We start from the raw sequence: 24,550 nt of genomic DNA on the forward strand, positions 1-24,550 counted from the left end.
CACACGTGGGAACATCAGCCAGCACATGTAAAAACTGCTGTGGAAAGTCAGGCCATGTGACAACAGAACCAATTATGTACCTCACCCGATATGGTGTGACCCATTCTACGCATTCACTGAAATTTGTTTATGAGCGGTGACTCTTGGGTTTAAATATGTAGACTATAGATGTAGATATGTAATATTTATCCCAGTGAAAATACTACAGTGTTTTTTTTCCAAATAATGTGAAAATTTGTGAATTAATAACAGTGAATTAATAACAACAATAAAAAATAACATTTTAATTTCAATATAAGCAAGTATTGGTTAAAAGCACTTATAAATTAGCAGGGTTTTAATTTTCATATATGACATACAGACTGGAAATTCTGCCCATTAAATTTGAAGTCTGTTAAATCAAGGTCCTTAAAATTGAAGGTTTATTGCATTTGGGTGAGCAAAGGTTTGCTATGGCAACAGTACTGGTAGTTTGGGAGGAGAATGGCAAACACAAAAGGCAGGGGTTAGAAGCTCTGGGTGGAAAGTGAACCATGGGTCTGTTCCTGACCTCAGCACCTAGGAAAATCCACACAGAGGATGCAGTGTCAGCCCAGACTATGACTGTGCATGCATCTAAGATACGTGTCCTCATCTGTAGAAATAGGGGCTGGAAAAAATCTATATTATTATTAAGATGCTATCTGGGTTTGACAATCACTGATTCTATGAGTTATGTATTTCTACTACCCTGTTGCAAATTTCTATTTTTCAAGGGTAAGTCTCCTACTGCAATACAACATTAAGCCAACTCCTCAAAGTATCTATGATAGCATGCTTGTTCTTTATCCCCTTCATACACCTAACTTCTTCTTGAATCCATAACACCTATCACCTATCACTTTAGGTTTATTTAGTTCACCTAGTAATTTCATACCTAAACCATTTCTGAAAATAATTAAGTTCAGAGTATCTTTTTAAGATGATTGTGTATCGAGTGTAAAGTCTCTAAAGTTCAATACTAAGGAGAAAAGGAAAGAAAGAAAATCTAAAGGAGAAAAAAAGAAACAGTACCCATTACTCTGGTTCTATAATATACATGCCCACTTTTTACATTGACATCTTCAAAATCAGAATGAGTTTTATAGTTAATACAATCTTAAAATTAAGTGGACTTTTTAGTGACATATAAAATAATGGTTCTTTTTATAATAATGTCATCTTATAGTCTACAAAATATGGTATTATCTGTCACATGTAGATCAAACTCCAATCTTGAGAGAGAGAGACAGAGAGACAGAGAGAGACAGAGAGAAAGACAGAGAGAGAGAAAGGGAGAGAGAGAGAGAGGGAGAGAGAGAGAGAGGGAGAGAGAGAGAGAGGGAGAGAGAGAGAGAGGGAGAGAGAGAGAGAGGGAGAGAGAGAGAGAGGGAGAGAGAGAGAGAGGGAGAGAGGGGGAGAGGCAGGGGGCAGGCGAATTTCTATTGATTAACTGAGAATTGCATTTGAAATTTTCTGCAATGATGACTATTTGAAAATCTTGGGTTGTTTTTCACAGAAGCAAAGGACTATATTTTGTTAAGCAAATATGCCCACTTCTGAGGCAGAATAATACCTTTATACTATAAATTATCCTCCAGGACAAGAGACTGCATGACTGCTGTGTAGGGAATGGTGACAAATTAATACAATAATGATGCCCTGAGCGTGCTGAGAAGTGGCAGCCCCTGCTCCTCTGTCATAGCAAGATGATGAATCAAACAAATCCAGGGAGAAATTACTAGATTAATTAAGCCAGGTGATTATGTCTGAACATTATTGTTTGAAACCCGTACTCTTCTTGAAAGGTCGTTGGGTTTGACTCAAGAAGGTGTGGATAAAGCCAATAAGAAGAATTAGGGAAGAGGAGACTCATATGATGGAATCAATGGAAAGCTTTTTTCACTTGGGCCCTGTTTAAAAAAAAAAAAAAATCTCTGAGTACGTTTTTTTTTAACATCTATATTTAACTTAGGGATATGAATAAAGTTGTTGCATTTGTCACTATTAGTAAAGGGATGTTGGGGTAGGTGGGAGCAAGGCATCTGTTTTTGTGAATAAAGAGGTAGGTTATAAGCAACATGGAGTGTTCACCAATGTGCCCAGAGCCAGCCTCAATTTTCACTTGAGTGAAAATATATCTGACACCAACAGGTCCAAAGTCTGGGAGAAAACACAACAATTGTAAACCAGCCAGGCAGCTGCATATAGAGACCTGGGCTCTACATGCAGATGCAGGCTTGCCTGATTGTATTATCGGAAAGTGTTTGAACTCATACAGAGAAATAATGAAACATCTCTTTTGCTAGAGCTCTGGGGATGCCTGGATGATACATATTCCCAGCCGGTGCTCTGGGGAAAGTAATAGCCACACAGCAAGTGGAAATCGTACCTTGCGAGTCTCGCTTTAATCATTTTCAAGCACTCGAATCTTTCAGATGGCTTTGAACCCAAATGAGCTGAAGGCTACGTGTGCCCTGCAATCAACGCAACACCTTACAGAATCTAATTAATCATCTTCATTCATTTCTAGCCTAAGAGCATGGTTTCCATGGTTTACCCAAGCACCATCATCACATACAGTAAATGCATATAGCTAACCGGAGACTTAAATTCCAATGGGGAGGCTGTGTTTTAATCTTTTCGTTATAATTACAGTTTGAAAGTAAATCCTACATAGAACACATATAGATATTTTATGGGTTTCTAAGATATTATGATGATCTTTTAGTATGTGTAAGATGCTCTGGAGTGCTTTGCAGAGTTTAGATCTCGAGAGATGCTTGTATATTTCGATTTCTTTCTTTGCATTTTTTTTTTTTAATCTGAGCAGCCTGAGGGAGAAAAATCCATGCGGTATTTTGCAGACACAATGGAGCACGAGGCCAGCTGCCCCTGTATGGAGCACAGTTCCTATAAGTATGAATGGAAATGACACGCATACATCAAGAGGAAAAAGAGACCCCACGGGTTCTAAACCCAAAGCCGAGAGACAGCCCTGCTTCTCTGCCACGATGCCATTTAATTAAACTCTTATTTACTGCCACACACTCCAGCTTCATGGGTTTCAGAGAGCAGTGGCGGCGGCAGCCGTCTTTGCTTATTACAAAACCAGCCTTGCTTACTTTCCAAAGGGTTCGCAGATCAATAATCATTGAAACATATATCGCACAGTCTGACTTGAGGACCGAAGCCGCCGGTACGCCTTCAATGAAAAATGAAGCACACTTATTGTATTTGTAACTAATGTTCCTTAAAGTAAAGCAAATATTGATATTCCAGGCACACATAAAAACCAAGATCTATAACGAAGTGTGTAAAACGCACCCTGCATGCATTTAATAATCATACTCCATTTTCAATAACGGGAAACAAGGTACAATGACTGCTATAATTCACCAGCCCCTTTTTTTTCCCCTTGGCAAGCACCACATTGTTTTATTACAATATAGCAATCCTGCCGCATTACATTTTACAGTATGTGTACAAGAACCATAAATACACTAGCCCCATCTAAAATATGCAGCCGCAGACTCTCCCGGCTCTGGTGATGCTTGCAATTTTGCTTTTTTATGTGGATTTCACATTTTGTTGATATGTTTGCAATGAAATTCGTCCTGCCCAGCAGAGAAATTATTTTCCATTTCCATTAAAAGCTACAGCAGTAAATAAACCCATCAGAGTTTATGTAGATAGCCACTTGAATGTCGAGGGCCGCCCGTTAAAGTGCCAAATCCTGTGTTAAACATCTGATCAAAGAGAACCTGGAAGGTACACTTCCAACATTTTTTTTCAAGTGATAGAGTTTTAAAGGTATTTCATAATACTGTGCCAACCGCTGCAGAACCCTCAAAAATCAGGGGAGGTTTATGTTTGTCGGTGAAGCAACTGTATAGCTTATGGCCACCGAATGCCCCGTTGGGCAGGAAATGAAATGGTAGGTGACACTGGAAAGCAGAGAAAGGCTACCAGAGAAAACTCCAGTTCAAAGACGGCTGGCTTGGCACACGCAGGCATGTGCACTCAAAATAAGCATGCAGTAGGTTACAATAATTAAAGGTGATAAATAATTAACAGTCCCGTAATTGAAACGATCCTCTTTTAAAGAATAAATTAACAAGGACACTTGGGTAGGCAAATACATATATGGAATATGGGTCAAAACAACTGGCTGAGGAGAGGGAAGAGCCACAGCAATTAGTTAATTTAGAGAGATATTACTGTGAATGGTTTTGCAATGTCCCACTTAGGTTTTCCCATTAAAAAATGTGGTTGCAATAAAATGAAAAAGGACAAGGGGATGTTTGTATCCCCTAAGGCTACGTGCCATGCAAGGCGTTAGTCATTCTTCCTATTCTTGCATACTTCCTCCCATTGCAACCTTAGGACAGTGAGGAAGTGGGCACTGCCAGGCTTTTATTTCTGTAAGTGGGCAAATCAGCTTAGAGGGAGGAGCTTGTCCAGGGGCAGAAGTAGGGTTGGGATTCCTGTCTGCTGGTTCCAAAGCTCAGGTGTTGGTGCATGAAGGTGCACATCAAATGCAAAACTGAAGCGCTCATCATAAGTCAGGTGTGCTGTGAATGAATAGATGATATCAATTGTAAAGACCGATCATGTTCTCTTAGGTAACTCTGGTGTTTAACACTGACTTTGGCTCTGTACTGGGCTGCAATGGGTACTCTAGTGGTTTATGTATTGCTAGAGCTCTTTTTTTAAAATATATTTTATTGATTTTTTACAGAGAGGAAGGAAGAGAGATGGAGAGCTAGAAACATTGATGAGAGAGAAACATCGGCCAGCTGCCTCCTGCACACCCCCCACCGGGGAGGTGCCTGCAACCAACGTACATGCCCCTGACCGGAATCGAACCTGGGACCTTTCAGTCCACAGACCGATGCTCTACCACTGAGTCAAACTGGTTTCGGCTACTGCTAGAGCTCTTAATGGAAATGATAAATAATTTCTCTTCTGAGCAATAAATTGTGAAGAGAGGTATTCCTGAAAATGAAAGCCATGCATAGTAATTGAGGAAAGAAGGAAAGAGGTCTTCAGTTCTACCTCCCTAACCTGTTCTTGTCTCTAACCTGATCTACCCATGTGGCAGGGATGAAGAGAGCTGCTGCCATGTGTCAATCATGCACAAAGGGTATGACCTAAAATGATTTTCTTTTAGTTTCATAGTGGAATCAGAGAAAAAAAAATACATAATGAATTTATATATAGTTACATTTATTTAAATTTATAATTCTGCAATTGCATGTTGTGAATGTCCTTTGGAAAATTAAATAATAATTAAGGAGCATGGCTCTTGTTATGTCTTAATGTCCTTTCCAGGAAAAGAAATTAAAAGTGGGCAAGACTCAGGCAATCTTTCCACGGAGGGAGAGGAATCTAGAAGGGAGAGGAATCTCTCTGAAGGAGAAAGGCTGAGGATTGGCATGAACTCACTTCCATGCAGCTGGGGTAAGTAAATGGAGAAGCTAAAGAAAAGGATGCTTTAGAAAGAGGAAGGGAGAAAAACAATGGTGGGGGAAAAATGCAGGCATAAGGGAATAATGAAGTCATCAGAAAAATAATAAAAATAAAATAGAACATACGCCTCGGGTGTTCACAGCACATTCTCTGTTTCTGAGCCCAAAGTAATAGAGATTTTACTCAGCCAAGGCAAGTAATAAGGGGAACAAATAAACATAAAAATGACTCAATGCTTGACATGCTGGATGTATTGACCAAGTGCTTCCCAGACTTGGCATGTGATCGGTCTGACAGCAGTTGTGGAGAACAGGAAGGCGACTATCACCGATCAGACACTGAGGAGACATTACCATCCCAGAGGCATGGGGAAGTGATAATTTATTCTTCTTGCTGACTCTATCACTTGGAGCTGAGATCCATTAGTTATATTGATTCTAGACCTTCCACCTTGACTGGTACAGAGCACTTGCTATGACGAAAGCAAGTTGTTCCCATTCTTCATTGTTTTACTTTGAAAATAAATGTGTTTGTCTATGTGCAACCATGACTCCAACAACGGCTCCCTCCCTAAAACCAAAATATATCACTATTGTTTAGGAAGTATTCATTAGAGCTGATCAGAAGATGATGAGCTATTATAGGATAAGTGTGGTGAGGATGAAGTTGGACTGAATTGTTCTAGAAAGAGAGAATAACAGATGCAAAGCGCAATGTGGTCTAGAGGCAGCAGCATACTCTTTACAATGTGAGAACTACATAGCGGCAGAACTGGTGTCCCAAACATGCCAGTGACATGGTATGGACAAGCAGCAAAACAGAGAAACAAAGGGTTAATGGATTTAATACTACTAATAATAATCATAACCATCTGCTGTGCTATGTGATATAAATAATCATCTCACTTAAATTAATCTTCACAGCACCCATATCAGGCATTGTTATCCCATTTTACATATGAGGACCCTGAAGTTGAAAAAGGTTAGAAATTAAGGCAAGATCAAATAGCTAATAATAGGAGGTACCTGGATTAAACTCCACCTTGTCTGCAAAGTTCACACTCTTAAACAATATGATTATAATAAATAAAGCTTCTGTTCATTTATATGGGGCCCTCTAAAGATTCTTTTTTATACCTACTTGCCTTTCTAGTAGAAAAAAGTAATAGTTCCACTTAAAGAAATCCCAATGAATTATAACTTTGCTCATTATGAGGTTGAGAAGGGAATCTAAAACTTATGCCTCCTGCCTTCAATATGTCACATTTCCTTAAGTCATGGCAAGTGGAGCTGAGATGTGAGAGTGTGTGTACATCTTGGGTTTGAAGGGACCACCCTAGCGGAGACTGAGGTATGTATTCCAGAAATATGTTCCACAGCCCACTGAGGTGCTGACATGGTTCTTCAGGCTCTCTCCTTTGAAGTGACTTTCTCTGCAGGATGGTGGTCTGATGTGATTCACCCATCGTGGGCATTTTTGACCCACCAGTTCAAGGCTAGTCTACAGCTTTGCAATGTGTGTTTTATGTCATGTGAAGCAATTTGGGCCTTCTGAGATGTAGAGGTGGAATGCAGACAATGAGCAGTCTTTGGGGAAGAAAGCATATACCTGTCTGACCCCCTGAGCTCCTCAGTCTGATTTCCCCTTTATCTCTTTTATACAAATTTATTGCATCCTTCACTGTCCTAAGCTCATGTCCACCCAACACATGTAACTCCTTGATTAATCTGCAAAATCTAACATAATCATTTCCATGAGGGATTTTTGCCTTCTTTTTTTTCATTTAAGCATCCCTTAAACATATATTTTCTGAGTACTTATCACATGCCAGGTACTCTGCTAAGGGCTGGATGTAGAGAGCTGTATGTGACAGGGTTTCCACTGCCTATAATGTGATCACAGGCCAACGGGCATATGGTAACAACTACCTATTTTAAAATATATATATATATATATTATTGATTTTTTTATAGAGAGGAAGGGAGAAGGATAGAAAGTCAGAAACATTGTTGAGAGAGAAACATCGATCAACTGCCTCTTGCACACTCCCTACCGGGGATGTGCCCGCAACCAAGGCACATGCCCCTGACCGGAATTGAACCCGGGACCCTTGAATCCAAAGGGCGATGCTCTATCCACTGAGCCAAACCGGTTTCGGCAACAACTACCTATTGATGCTGGGCTCAATTCAACAAGAAAATTACAGGGCACTTGCTATATGGCAGCCACTATTCTAGATACATCCAGCATCTTAGATTCTAAACTACTGTACTTGTGAGCAGAGACTCTGCCTTCTGCATTCTCAAGGACAGGTGACATTGGACAATGGATGTCTGGAGACATTTTTGGTTGTCTCAATTGGGAGTAGAGGGCAGGGTAGAGGTGCTACTGTGCTCCAATGAGGAAAGGCTGAAGATGATACCACATCCTCCTACATGGAGCAGAAGGGCCCTCACCACACAAAGGAGTACATAGCCTTTGCCGTCGATAGTGTTGAGGCTGCAAACTCCTGCTCTGCCTTATGCTCCTTAAAATCCGAGTCAGAGTTTAGTATTGACTGGCCAGTAGCAGAAAAGGGAAGGAGATTATCTTTGGTAGAATCTGTCCTCAATTACCTCATGGATCTGCAGTCACTTCTGGGAGCCAGGAAAGCAATTCAAGCCAGGAAAGCCAGGAATAAGAGCGTGATTAGACCCAGGTATAGCAGTGATTCAAAGCAAAATTTCAGACTTCAAAGCAGGCAAATGAAAGGGATAATGGTCCTGGCACTTTAAATGGAGCAAATAAGCTAAGCCACAATAGCATGAAGGAGACTAGATTAAATAAGCCTGATGGAACAAATGCGAGCAGGGTAAGAGCAGATGCAAGGGGAGATTGAGACAATGGGGAAAGGGTAGGAAGAGCGGAGAAACTCTTCACATGATGAATGACAGAGGTGATCTGGGAGAAAACAAAAGCTCTTTCTAGGACCATGGCACCAAAGGACCTGTGAGAGGATATCTCCATTATCTGGATGAAAAGATCCTGCCTCATGACAACACTCTTGTCTTTTGTCTGCCTTGAACCCAGGCTTTAGCGAAATACGAAAGCAACTTGGCACAGAGCCTGCCAAGCCAAAGCTTTACCCGCGCTTCTAATGGGCTCAAAAATCACTGGCAAAGAGAAAGATCTCAGCACATTTTAAAGGAAAATGTGGAGCAGGTACAAAGGAAGCCAGTGAAATCTTCAAAGGCTCTGTCAAATAGTGGGGAAGTCCGTACTGAATACAGAGGTGAAGGGCTTGGTGAGGGGGCATCTAATGACACGAAGATCTCTGACCCCTCTCCTCAGCTGCTACCTTTGTTCTGCACCAGGGAAGAGAGGGTGCCCATTAGGTAAGCAGTGCAGAGTGAATCGGGGTGAGTCAAGGCCATGTTGCTGAGCGGCAGCAACATCAAGACGGAGAAGCATAAATGTCTGCATTGTCTGCACTTCTGCCAGTCAGCGCTGAGCGACCTCTGCAACAGAAAGAACAAGAGGCCCAGGAAACACAAGCCTGCTTCTTACTGGGGTGATGGAGGCCAGGGTGGTCCCCCCAGCACCGGGCAGGGTACTACTGAGAGTAGGCTTCTGCCTCTGCTTTCTTATTCCAGTTCTTGAGACCTTTCTGCAAGTTCAAAATCACTTACAAATAAACAGTTCTTAAGAAGTTAGTTCCCATGATGGCATAGAGAAATACATATAATATTTAAAACTTCCTACCAGTTTCTCTGTTGCAAAGGTCCTGAACTAAAAAAAAAAATCATATAGACCTTGAAAAACAAAGAGAGACAAATACCAAATGTACTTATTAATAATGCGGATTTTCTTCAATAGATGGGGTTACACATATTTTGATATATAGGCGATTTGATATGGATGCTATTTTGTTGTATTGACAGCAAGCTTCAACACTTCATATGTCAAGTTTGCTGAAGGTATTAACATCATAGATATTTTTACACTTAAAGATGTGGAATTTCATGTCCCCCAAAAAAGAGCATTGGGGGAAGTTTTAATTCATTATTTCATTTTGAAGAAAAGTGCTACTGAAAGTTATCCTATACTTCAGGAAGCTTACACTCAATATACTTGTGAATGTTGTTTTAAATGCTTTATAAGTGATGATTTCTATGTGAAATACAAAGAACATTTAGGTCAACCTAAAAAGTTTGAAGACCAACAATTACAAGCATTATTGGATGAATATAGGTGTCAAACTCAAAAACACCTTGCAGAAAGATTAAACATTGCTCAGAAAATAATTTCCAAATGTTTACAAGCAATGGGAAAGATTTTAAAGGAAGGAAACTGGGTGACACATCAACTGAACAAAAGACAAATGGAAAACTGAAAAGTCATCAGTAAAATGTTGCTTCAATGGCACGAAAGTCTTTTTTGCATTGAATTGTGACTGGCTATGAAAAGTGAATTTATTTGAGAATCCAAAATGCATAAAATCATGGCTTGATCCAGGTTAACCATCAACATCGACTACAAGGCCAAATCACTTCAGAAAGAAGATGCTCTGCTATTGGCGGGATCAGGAAGGTGTGGTGTATTATGAGCTTCTAAAACCAGGTGAAACTGTTAATACTGATCACTACTGACAACAAACAATCAATGTGAACCATGCTTTGATTGTAAAATGACCAGAATGTGCCAGAATACAAGGCAAAGTAATTTTGCTTCATGACAACACACCATCACACACTTCAAAACCAGTTAAAGACACGTTAAAAGATCTTGCCTGGGTCCTAACTAACCCACCTGCTGTATTCACCAGACCTTGCTCCTTCAGATGACCACTTGTTCTGACCGATGGCACACACACTTTCTGAGAAGCACTTCAAAACGTATAAAGAAGTGGAAAATTGCTTTGTTTTCCTTTTTCTTCACCTATCATTATGATCATCCCCTCTACAGCACTAGTTCATGTTGCTTATTATTTGAATGCTTTAATTAAAAAGGAAAATGTGAGTTCCCTGGCTATTAGGAAGGAGACACATTTTCCCACGTAAACCTGGAATGTTCATTACCATGTAACAGGTACCTCCTCTAAATATACCCAGATATTGTAACTAAGCCTCCCACCCCCTTATCTTCAGGGGACATGATAGGCTCCTAGAGACCCCATGGATGCCCAAAACCACAAATAGTATCAAACCCACATGCACTGAATATTTTTCTCTATACAGACATATCCTTTCACTTACAGGAAGCACTTTATGGCCTCCCTTAGGCATATCAGGATTGACAGCATTGCTCCTTTTTCACTTTGGGGACATTATCCAATAAAATCAGGGTGACTTGACTACAAGTGCTTTGACACTGGGACACCAAGATGGCTACTGAGTGTCTAGTGGCAGGAGCATCTACAGGCAGATATGCTGGCCAAAGGGAGGATTCATGGCCTGGACCAGATGGAGCTAGCTGATGGCACTGATCTCATCATGCTACTCAGAACGGCATATGGTTTAAAACTTATGGAATGCTTATCTCTGGAATTATCTATTTAATATTTTGAGATTGGGATTGGCATGGGTAAGTGCACCCAGAAAACAAACCCATGAATAAGGGGACTACTGTAGACAGATTACCCTGTTGAAAGGGAAGATTCAATGACTACCTAGCCTCACACATAATGTATGCACCAGAGTGACTGCTCCTATTAAAATTTGGTGACATTATCTGTAGGAAATGTTCTTTTGGTAGATCCTGCAGAGCCATGTCAGAGATGCCTTCTGAAGGTGACCTTCAGATAATACTGGTGAGTCAGCACATGAACCCTCAGCTGACACTTCCTGCACCCAGAAATCAAGGCATAAACCATCACTTGTCACTGGCGTGGACCAGTGCTGGCAATCCATGCAGAATGAGGAATATCACACACGACTAATAAACACATCTAAGAGAGAATCTGTTGGGAGGACTGACAGCCAGATCCGCGAGCCAATACTGAATCAACAATTAAAAGAACAGTTCCAACTCAGTGAAGTCAGAGCCAAGAGAGATTCAGTTATATTTAAATCAAAAAATCTCCACAGCAGGGGTTTATCAGCTGTTCGGCTCGGAATGGTGGATGTTTTTCTTGGAAGCTTAACTGATATAGCCAAGTGCATCTGAGCTCTGTGTGCATCTGCAGTTGCTAAGCCAGGGCTGGTGTGCCTGTGATCTGTGGCATGGAAGCCACAGCAAATTATACGAACCCAAGCCCTGGGAGTTTCACTAAGTTACTCTTTCCCTCGCTGCACTTACTGTGCTGAATATAAGGTGGCTCCGAGAGAAGATCGTGGCTCCTGAGGAGTTTTATTAAGCAGGGGAGCTTAAGAGCTGTGCCGCACAATGAAAGAGGCCATAGATTCTGGAACAGAAGCTCAATTGCAATAAGATCGCTGGGTATACCTCAATAGCACCTGTAGGCAGGTGTTTATCCTGCAGGGCGCTAAACTACCCAATGAAGGAGAAATGGACACGCTCTATTTTACTAGCACTTATGTGAAAAATCGCCCACGGTGCCCGTGTACTTTCTAGGTGCCCACAGTTGACTAAAAGCAAGAGACGTGACCGAGCGTGGCATTTCTGCCCACATAGACTGTAGTGTCAGCCCTTAGGATTTGGGAAACATGGCAAAGGATTACCAGGAGAAGCTGTTGCTGTAGTGATGCTGCTTGTGTCGTTTTATGAAGTTCTGCTTAAAAAAAACAAAGGCAGTCCACGGTTACTAAGTGAATCAGGATGGTGTGTGTGCTTCCTAGAAGCATAAAAATCGGTGCTGCCTCAGCAGGACTGGGATGGAGTTCGTGATTCCTGCCTGTGAGCATTCCTGCTGAATTACAGAACTGTGGCTTTTTATGGGGAGGCCTCCCAGGCTGTGTCACTCCTGCATAATTCAAGATATAAAGACTGCTTATTGCCACTAAACTGTGTAAGAAGGCACAGGGCAGAGATAAAGGTCCATGCCTTCATTATGTTCATTTGGAACTCATGCATTTCTTTTTCTTATGTGTTTTCTTCTGTACATTTTTACTATTGATTGATTGATTGACTGATTACTAGCCTTCTAATTTGCCCTCCCAATTGCCCTCCCTCTTAATCCATTTGCATTTTCTCCCCCAATTTGAGAAACCTTAGGCACAGTATGACAATATGTTTTATTTGGGGGGAAAAAGAATGTAATTTCCTACCAGGAAAAAAAAAAAAAAAAGGAGGATAAAGAAATGGTCTGTTAACAGTGTCTCTCCATCCCATCACAGTCTATCCAAAGTCCTCACTACTGATACTGAACAACTCGGCCAAACAATCTCTAGAACTTGAACACGATGCAGATTCCAATGTCACAAAATAACAGGGTTTAATTGCCATTGAGGAACAGTAAGGCTAGACATTGATCATAGAATGAGCACAAAACAGAGGAGAAGTAATAGGTGCGCATGTATTCACATATGGCCTTCTATTATCCTAACACTAGTCACTGAATAAGTGTGAAAGGAGATGGTGGGCCACTTAAGGACAGGCATGCCACCTCCCTCAGCTTGTGCTCACCATGCAATGTCCAGCACATAGAGAAGCTTCATCAGAGTTTAAAAGAACAGGCTTAGCCTTGGCCAGTTTGGCTCAGCAGTTATAGCATCGGCCTATGGACTGAAGAGCCTTGGGTTTAATTTTGATTAAGGGCACACACCTTGGTTACAGGCTTGATCCCCTGCCCCAGCTGGGGCACGTGCAGGAGTCAACCAATTAACACATCAATGTTTCTCTCTGTCTATCCTCCTCCCTTCCATTCTCTAAGAATTAATGGAAAAAAATCCTCCGGTGAGGATTAACAAAAACAAACAAACAAACAGAGAGAGACAGAGAGTAACCGGCTCAGAAGCCAGCTGTTGGGGTCACCACATCATGAGGAACTGTATTAAAGGGTGGTAGCATTAGAAAGGCTGAGAAGCACTGGCTTAGAGAGATGGAGAGAATGTTGTCCTTAGTTGAGCAGTCCATCCCCATTAAATTACTCTCTTTCTCAGTTACTTCTGAGAAAGAGATGTGTCAGCTGGGATGGCCCTGGAGGAAGTCAAGGACTGGCTGGGTGTAAACAGACCCTCCAAGGCTGTATAAAGTACAGGTAGATGGAGGAGGCCAAGGACATTCCCAGCAAGGAGAAACGAAGAGGCACAGAGACAGGGCTGTAAGGAACACAGTCAGAGTGGAGTGTGTGGAGCTATTTAGCACATAGAAAAAGTAAAGGGGAGGCAAGACCAGCAGCCAGCAATCTCAATAATCTCATCTGGGGCCTCACCCCTTGCCTTGAAAAGTGTACAGTAGTCCCTTCTAATCTATGGAGCATATGGTCTAAGACCCTCAGTGGATGCCTGAAACTGAAAATAGTCCCAAACTGTATATAAACTATGTTATTTTTCCTATATATATTGTACATGCCTATGATAAAGTTAAATTTATAAATTAGACACTGTAAGAGCTTAACAATAACTAATAATAAAATGGAACAATTATAACAATGCTCTGTGATAAAAGTTATGTGAATGTGGTCTTTCTCTCAAAATATCTCAACTGTCCTGTACTCATTCTCTTACTGTGATGATGTGATTTGATACAATGCCTATGTGATGAGATAGAGTGAGGTATTCAGATTGTCACATAATTTGGAAAGGTAAAAATTATTTATCTAGAATTTCTCATTTATTATTTTTAAACCCTGGTTGACCATGGGTAACTGAAACAATGAAAAGTAAAATAGTGGATAAAGGAGACCACTGTAATTTTCTCTCCCATGTTTCACAGTAAAAATAAATAAATAAATAGGAAAATAAATACAAATCAGGAACTTTAGATATTTTCTATCCTTTCCTTCCTCAGTAAGGAACTAGAGCTTCTTAGATATGGATGTGATAAAAATTAACACATTAATATAATTTACTTATGGACCAATATTAATGACGATGATATTTGGGCTGCAGACATTCACTTTTTAAATAACTTATATTAACCTCATTTCCCATCTCCCTTACGATAGCAAATTTTTTAGCAGAAATATTTTTAGAGAAGTAATTTACTGGCACTTAATTACTAGTATTTAAGCAATTCAATATTCTCTTTTCTTAGAGTCCATTAGGTTTCTATTACAATATCATACATTTGAATGAAATGTGGCTTTCTGCAAAGGTCCTCATTGTCAGTCTCCTCAAGGCAAAGTTTATCTGGACTATTAGACATTCTCTTGGCTTTGGCTACACCAAATTAGATTAATTATTTATACCTGAGGTCCGCTGCTTCAGAACGCGGGCGCTTCACTTAGCATTTCCCCAGTGAATTATTAAGAGTCTTAGTTTTTAAATAAAATCCTCATTTCATAGTCTGTTTGATTGAGCTTATACACAATAGTCTAGCAATTCTCGTATTAAACAGTTCAATGTCATAAGATTCTCTCCTGGGTTTCATGCCAATGAACACATCTGAAATAAAGGAACCTTTCATCAAGAATACCCTCCCAGGGCAGAAGGGCAAAGGACTTCTGACCTGCAAACTGTCTGGCATCAGTCTGGGCTGAATTATTAAAGCAAGTCATTGATAGCATGCAAACTGTACTGTTTATATATCAGGAATAAATTAGGTGAAAAGGGCCTTAGGAGCGCTCTAGTCTCCTTCCTTATTTTCCAGAGAAAGAAACACAGATTAATATTCCACACATGGCCTTTAGCTCATAGTGACTTGCTTGTTCCAATGGCCACCTTTACATATTGGTCAAAGGCATCCTCAGATAGTAAGAGATGGCACAGGCACTGTTACAGGCAGGACCCTTCATTGCACACAAGAAACTCTGCTCTGGAAAATTTCTGCAGGAAAGGACTTTATTAAAAACTAGTGTGCCAAGACTCCAGAAAAGCCAAAGTGCCAGGTCTAGCTTTCAAGCAGCCAGAAACAATGCCCAACGATACTGCAGGGAAGGCGACAGGCGCTTTGCAATACCTTTACAGTTTAAGAAACCAACCTGGATCACAGCTATGAGACTTAGGACGGATGCACGTTCTTCCTGATGCCAACAAGAGTTGGCATCGCCACACCGCCCTCTCCAGAGGTTTCTGCACAAACACCGCCCTCCACTGCTCACTACTCCATCCCATCGTGTGTGAGAACACCTGACTAGTGTGGCTGAACCATGAAAATAATGAGAAAAGTATTTTTGGGCTTTTACCTGAGGGAGGTAAGATTTACAAAGAAATTACCACACATTAGGAATCACGATAACAACAACAGCATCCACCAAGTCTACCAAGATTAATAGAACCCCTTAAAAAAACAAAACAAAATACACTTTGATTTTCACAAAGGCATCTAGAAAGGGAAATTACCTCCTTCCCCTAAACTCTGCATCCTCTTCCCCAATAATTTGGCTTCTAACACTCATATGGCTCTGGCACACTTTATAAAGTAGAAAATACATCATTTCATTCCACTTCTAGACTTTCCCTCCCTCTGTTATACAAGCATTCTGACCTAGTGAGCAGGCAATGACAAAACTCAGGTGGTGGCCAGCAGAGAGAACCTTCTCCTTACCCATAATGCATTGTTCTAGGTCCATGATCTTTTTGAGTTTCCTAATTCCAGCTCAGTCTTGACTTCTTGATGAGATAAAAACAAGAATAGTGTCTGGTGGCTCAAGGCTCGACTGCAAGTTTCTTAGCTCTGGGGCCCTGGTTCCCAGACACAGAAATGTTTTGAGGAGCTGTTTACCTTGATGTGAGCAGAATTAGCCTTAGACACTAAGCCTTTATGGCAAGTTTTATTGTCCAAAGCAAATATAACCTGTTAAGATTTACAGGCTTTATTAACAGCAATAACCATTTTATAGCCAACATCAGTAAATCAGGGTTTATTGAGAACTCTACAATTTTAATCTGTGGAAAACCATTAAAATGTCGGATTTTCATTGGACATAATTTCTAACTTTTATGAAAGATAGATTTTCCATTTAATGGGGGTGCATAAAATAGTGCAGTGTGGGATAATGAATTGTTTTGAAAGGAGCAAATTGGTTTTAGCTAAACAACAAGTGTCAAATCCTAAAGTTGCTATCTTTAGTTAGAATTGCCCCAAGGTCAAAATTAAAAGTACCTGTAGTGGCAAATACAGTCCAGTACATATAGCTATAGGATGAGCTCACAGAATTTAGAAAGGCTTGAATTATTATCCATTCACATTCTAGTATTTTGGAGAAAGAGTGTGACCTATTATTTCATCCAAACCAGTATCTAAATGAGTCTGGTGAGACTCTTCAAGTTCATGCACCATTTTTCCAAAGTGTTTTTACTAGCAATACTACCATTCATAAGACTCTTTAATGGGGCAAGTAAGGTGAATAAACATTGATAGTCACAAGCTTCTGTCAAAACCATTTATTTCTTCCCATGTGCTAGATTATAAGAGAGGGAAGCAGGGAAGTTTTTGGTGAGTGTCTTCGTCCTTTGATGAAATTGAAGGACAAGAACAGAGGGCCCTGGCTGGAGAGGCAGAGCTCATGGGCAGCCCAGGGTAAGGAGGGATGGTCTTAGCAGCATCCTGTTCTTCATGGGGCAGAAGACATGTTAGATATTGGGAGAGTTTCAGTTTTAATCTGGTTCCCCAACCATAAGACAGCTCAGCACCTTTTTTTTGAGAATCAACAGTTCATGAAACTTTAGAAGAGAAGGAACACAAATCACAGCAATCTCTACTATTTATTTAGTATTAGAAATTGTGCTAAATGGCCAAAACCCGTTTGGCTCAGTGGATAGAGTGTCAGCCTGCGGACTGAAGGGTCCCAGGTTTGATTCTGGTAGAAGGCAGGTACCTTGGTTGCTGGCATATCCTCAGTAGGGGGTGTGCAAATTTCATACTTTCCCCCCATTGTGTTACACTAACAATCCTCAATTCCATTTCTACCTCGCTGATGTACACCAGGAAAGAGAACCCTGCGATAGACATTACTATACATTTATCAGAATACATCTGGTAAATTCATGACAGTGAGGTATGTCCGGACCATGATTGAATGTAGGAAAATTGTAATGAGGGAATATAAGCCTTAGTCCTCTCACCTTCCCTTTTATATGCCCCTTTTCTGATCCTCCAGGCCCACATGTCTATAACTGTAGACATCCTATACTTCTCTCCCCTAGGATAACAGCAAGCCCCAGCACTTGCCCCCCCTCAATTACAAAAGCATCTATTTTCAGTAGTCTTAGTCTTAGTTTTATCATAAGATTATTTATTTCCAATAAAGAAACAATTTACAGCAGGTTTAGGATTAGCATACTAGTGAGAAGAGATTTTAATCCAAATCCTCTAATTCTAAGGGTGGACAGCCAAGTATTATAGCAAACATGTATGCTCTCACTGACCTATGGCTCCCAAGCTCCAAAAAACTCAGGAAAGGAACTAAACCCACAGTCTCATTAAAAAACAAACAAATAAACACACACACACACACACACACACACACACACACACACACACACACCAGAAACTATTCCAGAAAGGAATGACTGAAACTTTAAGGTTAGGTTGGCTTCCTAGTGATTTGAAAGCTTGAACAAGGCCCTGTAAAGTGGGTGTGAAAACACCCATAGTTTTCTAGAATCTCATGGAAGTCTTTTGCAAATTAAATTACATAAAGAAACCACTAAACATAGTACCTGGCACCTGGGGGCATTTCATAAATGGTAGTTCTTTCTATTCTTACATAAACCGCCTCCTTTGGTCAAATAGATGAGTTAATTGCCAAAAAGTTCTATCTTACAGTAAGAAGACATTGTGTATGTCTTGTTAAAACAAGACTTGGACTTGCCCCCAACTGCCTTTCAATGTGCTAAGTAGGAGACCTCCTATGCCACTGCAGGGCAAACCCAACAGCCCTGCCTGCCACAACCCTTTTCAGTGATGGCCCCTCAGCCCCCTCATCCCCTCCTCCACCCCCCTTACCTCAGGAGGTGGGCAGTGGAGAGGGTGGAGCATGGACTGCTCAGGGAAGACACATAATACTAATCACAGTGACAGTTACATAACCAATCCATTTCCAAGCACAGTTCCCAATTACTACCATTCCCAAGAGTCATTCACTGCTGGCTCCTCACAAGACTCTGAAGACAGGACGTACAAAGATATACTTTTCAGGAGCTGCAGACCACCTGATAGGCCTTGGCAGACATCCCCACCCCGGGAGACCCCAGCTGTGGAAGGTTATGCACGTTTGCACTTTCCTTCCCCATCCTTCTCTTCCTCAGCTCTCGCTCTCTTTCTGCCTTCCCTTCCCCAACAACACAGATGGTGGTAATAACTACTGCGCAAGCTACTGCTGAGACAAGGAGCTGTAAATACTGGTGCACAGATAGAGGTAGGATCAGCTCATAAACAAGTGAAATTCCAAATAACTCAAGGGCTGGGAGCAGGGACGCTTGCCTGCATTAAGATGATGCTATAAATGCTTGCTAGGGCCCCACAATAGCCCAGTCCACAGTGTGGTTGAAACAGTCTCCATACCCATCTATAATATAAAATATAGGAAACAGAGCTTTCCCCCTGCTCCCAGCTCAGAATTTGTATCTTAAACCACCCTCTAACCCCAGTTGCTCCTCAGAATCAGAATAGCCCTCTTCAATTTTAGCCAGCCTGACTCGAAAATGTATTCCTAAAACTCATACATGATTAACATGAAAGAGTGATGTGATGTCAAAGGGAGGATGGGACGTGCGCTGAGGTGATCAGTGCCCCCTGCAATTTCATGTCCACACGGAACTTGTGCCTGTGACCTGATCTGGAAATAAGGTCTTTACAGATGGACTGTGACCTAGAATAGTAACATGAGGTCATACTGAATCAGGGTTGGCCCTCAGCCAGTTACTGTGTCCTTATCAGAAGAGAGTAATTCAGCCCAGTGGAATGGCAGAATGGCTCAGGGGTTGAGCATCAAACTATGAACCAGGAGGTTATGGTTCAATACCCAGTTCAGGACACATGCCAGGTTGCAGGTTGGATCCCCAGTGTGGGGCGTGCAAGAGTCAGCCGGTCAATGATTCTCTGTCATCATTGATTTTTTTATTTCTCTTTCCCTCTCCCTTTCTCCCTGAAATGAATAAAAATGTATTTAAAAAAGAAGAGAGAAATTCAGACACACAGAGAGGAAAGTACCATGTGAAGACAGAGGTACAGACTGGAGTGATGTGTCTACACGAGGGACACCACGTACCACTGAAAACCCCAGGAGCTAAGAGAGAGGCACAGACAAATTGTCTGCCAGAGCCCACAGGAAGAACCAATCCTGTCTCCACCCCGATTTCTGATTCCCGGTGTCCAGAACTGTGAGAGAATACATTTTTATTATGTTAGGCTATCTAGTTTGTAGTAATTTGTCACAGCAGCCCTAGGTAACTAATAGAGAAAGTGAATCCCTACAGTTTGGAAATTTGACAGGAGGGTAGGTACCAGAAAAGAAATTATGCTTTCTTTTGGATACGTCTGTGCTGCATCCTCTCTCCCCTGTTCAGCATCTGTCCCGAACATTTTGCCACTGACACTGGTTTGTGTGGCCACTGGAAGTTTTCAGATCTGCTCTGCTCCTGTGGTGACAGCTGAAGAGCACCCTCGGAAGCTAATGAAGATGGAAAATGAGTTGAGTGAACAGGCAGAACTCATTTGCCTTCAAGAACAGAGGCAAGAAGTGTGAAGGGATGTGCAAAGAGCTGTTTCCAAGCTTCAACTGGGTAAAGCCCTGCCCCAGTGGTTGAACAGATAGGAATGCTGCTTCCCAGAGGTCAGCCCATGTCCCCACAGGAACCCCCTCTTCCAACCACAGCCCTGAATCCCGAAATTCCTAATCCCCTGCAGCCTCTGGAAAGCTGAGAGAGAGAGAGAGAGAGAGAGAGAGAGAGAGAGAGAGAGAGAGAAGAGGAGAGGTGTGGGTAGGGGTGTGTGTATGCATGCATGCACACTCATGGATGCATTTACACACCAAGGTATAGTTTCCCTCCTCGCAATTATCTTACCAGATTGCACATCCTTTATAATTCTCTCCTTTGTCCTCTCTCTTTTACTCATTTATTTTATTAGTTATGTCTTCAAAGAGCAGGTGGAAGATGTTTTACTCACTTGATAGTACCATAATGGGAGAAAAACGCCAGTCTAATGGACTTCACAGTTTTGTCTGAGGTAGACCCTCCTATAACCTCAAATATTCGTCAAAATAGAAAACTAGTTTTCATTCACAGCCAACAAATATGTACTGCACTTCTGGATCTAAAAGTAGTCTCTTATTTTCTAGAGATACAGCAATAGAAAAATAAAGGAAAATGTCCCTCAAGAACTATATATTCTAGTAGAGTAGATAGACAATGAGCAGAGTGAATATAGTAGTGTGTTTATGATAAGGAGAAATTATAAAGCAGAGAAGGGAGCTTGAAAGTATATGCAAATGGGTGGGTTAGTGACCCTTTCAATTAAGTGTCCAGAGCAGGCATCACTGAGCAGGTAATATATGAGCAAGCCTAAAGGGAGGAATGTGGAGAGGGCCACCTGGGAAGGCACATGGGCATTTCTTTATGTTGTTGTCAGCTGAGACCCAGATGACTGGAAGGGCCTCACCTTGGATACACAGTTCCTAAGATGGCAGAGAGTGTAATCAACTTGGCCTTCATATCAACCCAGGAGTAGGCAGGGGCGGGTCTAGATATGTAAATCCATTCAAGCACTAGGAATGCTAGGGCCTACTTAAGAATGCAAATAAGCTCCTTTGATCCTAAGTTTTGGTGATACTTCCTGGTTTTGGGGGGGGGGTAATAAAATAAATATGCTGGGAGGGCTCACTGCCTCTCCATCAGAGAGAAGAGTGTCCCACCTGGCTTCCAGCTTGCTTCTATTTCTGGGTCTTGCTTTCTTTCTTCTATGTCTTAATCCCCAGCTCCCCCACCCAGCAACTGGACCCATTCCTTTTCCATGCTGGATGCGGAAAAGAGAGAACACCTCCACAGGAATGAAGCAATTTATTAGCTGCAGAAGAATGTTCTAGCACAGGGGCCATCATATGCAAAAACCCTGGGGTACAAGAATGACTGGCACACCTGAGAGGGAGTGAGGAGGCAGTGTGGCCATAGGGAGGTCAGATGAAGAGGAGCAGAAGATGAGGTCAGAGAGAACAGCAGGACAGATTACGTTGGGCCTTGTGAGGTACCAGGAGAACAGAGACCTTTACCCTGAGTGCTTCCAGGAGCTGTTTAAAGATTTTAAACACAGTTAGCCCTTAAATGGCTGCAAGACCTTTGGTAGGTCATTGATTGGAGCATCAGTTTTCTTGCCTTTAAAATTCAGAGGCTGTGCCAGGTAAATATCAAAGTTCTCCTCCAGCTGTAAAAATTGATTCCTAGACATGTGAGAACGTTAGGTTCCCACAGACAGGGAGCTAATAAAAATGTGACCTTCCTCCTCATTTCTCTGCCAAAGTTGACAGTGGTGACCCAGCTGAGGCTTGGAAGGCAGCCTGGCTGTTCATGCAGCCAGTGTGACACAAGTGAGACATTTTTATGCATGAGCATTTGGGAACAGGGATTTTGAGAGATAGGTAGTGACTGGAGTGAACTGCTGATGCCCAAATTAGACTCCCAGGAGCGCTTAGGGTGTCCCTTAAATGAGGCTGACACGTTCACCTGTGCACTGAGCACTCTGCTGCCTGGCACCTGCTCAGGAGCAAGGTGATGGCAAAGAAAAAAAAAAAATCAAATATATTTCTCTTTCCCATTAAATAAAAACCTAAAAAAATAAGCCTCTTCCTTTCTAATCATTTCATATCATGCATGGAGTATTCGCTTTAATTTTCAAGTCCCTTTGCTTCATTTCTCTGAACCATTAGAACCTTGACTACTGTCCGCCCAGCACACTTTCTGTCTACACAGGCCAGTGTGTGTGTCTTTTCGTTCCCCTTTATGTTTTGTCTGCTCAACCATGAAATCCCACAACAACTTTAGCTAAAATGTGAAGCAGAGGCTCCTTTTGTTTTCTTTTGTGTGACTTTTTAAAATACCTCTTCTTCTCAGTGAATAAACCAGAGCTCGAAGGACAGCTCCCCAGCTTCCCAGAGAAAAGCCACACTGTGCAAGGCTCCCCTCGGGCCCGTGTTTATGAACTTGCACTCCCGGTATTTCTGATGCACCAGACTCCGCCAACACTGCTTTAGTCACTGTATTACTGGCCTCTCAGAACATCTTTAACAGCAACTGGAAGGTTCAGGAAACCATCCTGTCATCATAGTCTCCTATTACTGACAATTATATTCAAAGAGTATGGCAGAGCATGCAAAAAATAAAGTCCTCACTGAGGAGAAAGTGTAACAGATCGCAGTTGTGTGGCTTCAGCCCCTTTTACATCATGTGAGCACAGTGCCCCAAACCTAATGAAGGCTCCCTGATGTTCCAGGAGCCAGAGAAAAATGGATACATGCAAACACTGAACATGGACACTCCTTCCCTGGACACTCACTCCCGCGGCCTTGCTGGTTAGAGCTCAGATTGGTCTATAAACCATGTGCTCATCAGCGTGCCCAAGGTGACTAGCAGAGGACACAGAGGGTGCTACCTACATGATCTGAGGCCACCAAAGCAAGAACACAGACCAAATCCTATCTAGGCTGCCCAGCAAGAGCTCAGTGTCAACAAGAAAGTAGACAAGAGGCAATTTCCTCTTCCAACTTATTGCCTTCACTATTTCTTCACCACCTTTATCATTTGGATCCAGAGGGCACGGATGCCAGACACAGGCTTTCACTCCACACGGATGAGCATACAGGACTCGCCCTCCCTCTTGGGAATAGGCCGGCCCAAGCGCCTCTCACCTCGGCAGCAGGAACTCCCTCTGGCGGCCGGCAGTGCAGCACAATCATGCCTTCAATGGGAACCTCCCTTCCCTGCGGATCTTGCTCGAAGTTCTTACGTAAATCTGCAAACAAGTGGGGGATATAGGACACTTAGCTCCAGGGCCGGAATGACTCTCATTTGCTCCAAATACAGTAAAAACAAGAGCTTACTGTCACGACCTAGATACACACACAAAACTCATTGTTTCAGGAGTTCCAGAATGCTAGGATCATTTCCTCAAATATGCAAAGGCCCATTTAAAATAAACCTTAACAAAACTGTGCTTAATGCTTGATATTGATAAGAGGATAAAAGATTTACCAGGGAGCTGGAAAAACAAAACTCATTTCATAAGTCTTTGCCGGCATTATCTGCTTAGCAACAGATGAAACACTTGGCCCAATAAATTTCCATCCACAGCTATTATGCAGCTGAGATGTGTGTGATTTTTTTTTATTATTAACTAAAGAATACATTATTAATCTGTAACCTCTGGCATTTCCTTAACCCTCTAAGGGGCTCTAGAAGATGATAAGAGTAAGATTACCTAATAGTCTTTTATTTGTAACCAGGGAGAAGGGGCCACATGGAACCACAATAAAATCTATAACCCAGCCAACCAAACACATAATTAGAAATGCAGTGCCCTCTATTTAAACACAAGTGCTGGGTATCTGTGTAATGCCCTTCACAGAGGGCTCCAGGCACTTTGCAAAACAAGCGGCGCTGTTAACCTTTTACACGTGGAAGGGAGATGTGTGGAGAGGGTCATTGGCTGGCCAGCGGTCACAGAGAACATCCATGCCAGTGAGAAATTCACCACGCTTCCAGACACGCGGGCTGACTGCGCACCAGCAAAGCTTCCTCAGGGAAAAGGACGCATGGGCAGTTCAGAAAGAGCTTCATTTGCATGGCTTTCCACTTGAGCAGATGCTTCATGAACAACAGGGGACTTGACCTTTGCTTCCATCGAGGTGTCATAACAACACTTGAGTAGTTTTACAGCACCAGCTGAATTCTTGCAGTCACTTGAAAGCCCGGCAGAGGAGCGTACAGACAGGTTTACAAGTCCTCCTCCATGGAAATGAGCCCCCTCCCTCCCTGACAATGTATTTTTTCTTCAATTGAGTATCTCAAATTACAGGCTGTGGATT

The 24,550-nt window shown here is 41.9% G+C and overlaps 1 protein-coding gene across 6 annotated transcripts in view; it reads right to left on the reverse strand.

Moving 5' to 3' along the window:
* Nucleotides 1–24,550, reverse strand: part of UNC5D (unc-5 netrin receptor D) — a 514,611-nt gene that overhangs the window by 164,522 nt on the left and 325,539 nt on the right. For all 6 annotated transcript variants that reach the window (XM_036457169.2, XM_036457168.2, XM_036457167.2 and 3 more), the window contains exon 4: nucleotides 23,375–23,478. In XM_036457169.2, the coding sequence (XP_036313062.2) occupies nucleotides 23,375–23,478 (104 nt within the window). The remainder of the gene's footprint in view (nucleotides 1–23,374; nucleotides 23,479–24,550) is intronic.

This window comes from Pipistrellus kuhlii, unplaced genomic scaffold (genome assembly GCF_014108245.1).
Source record: "Pipistrellus kuhlii isolate mPipKuh1 unplaced genomic scaffold, mPipKuh1.p scaffold_m20_p_3, whole genome shotgun sequence".
NCBI lineage: Eukaryota > Metazoa > Chordata > Mammalia > Chiroptera > Vespertilionidae > Pipistrellus > Pipistrellus kuhlii.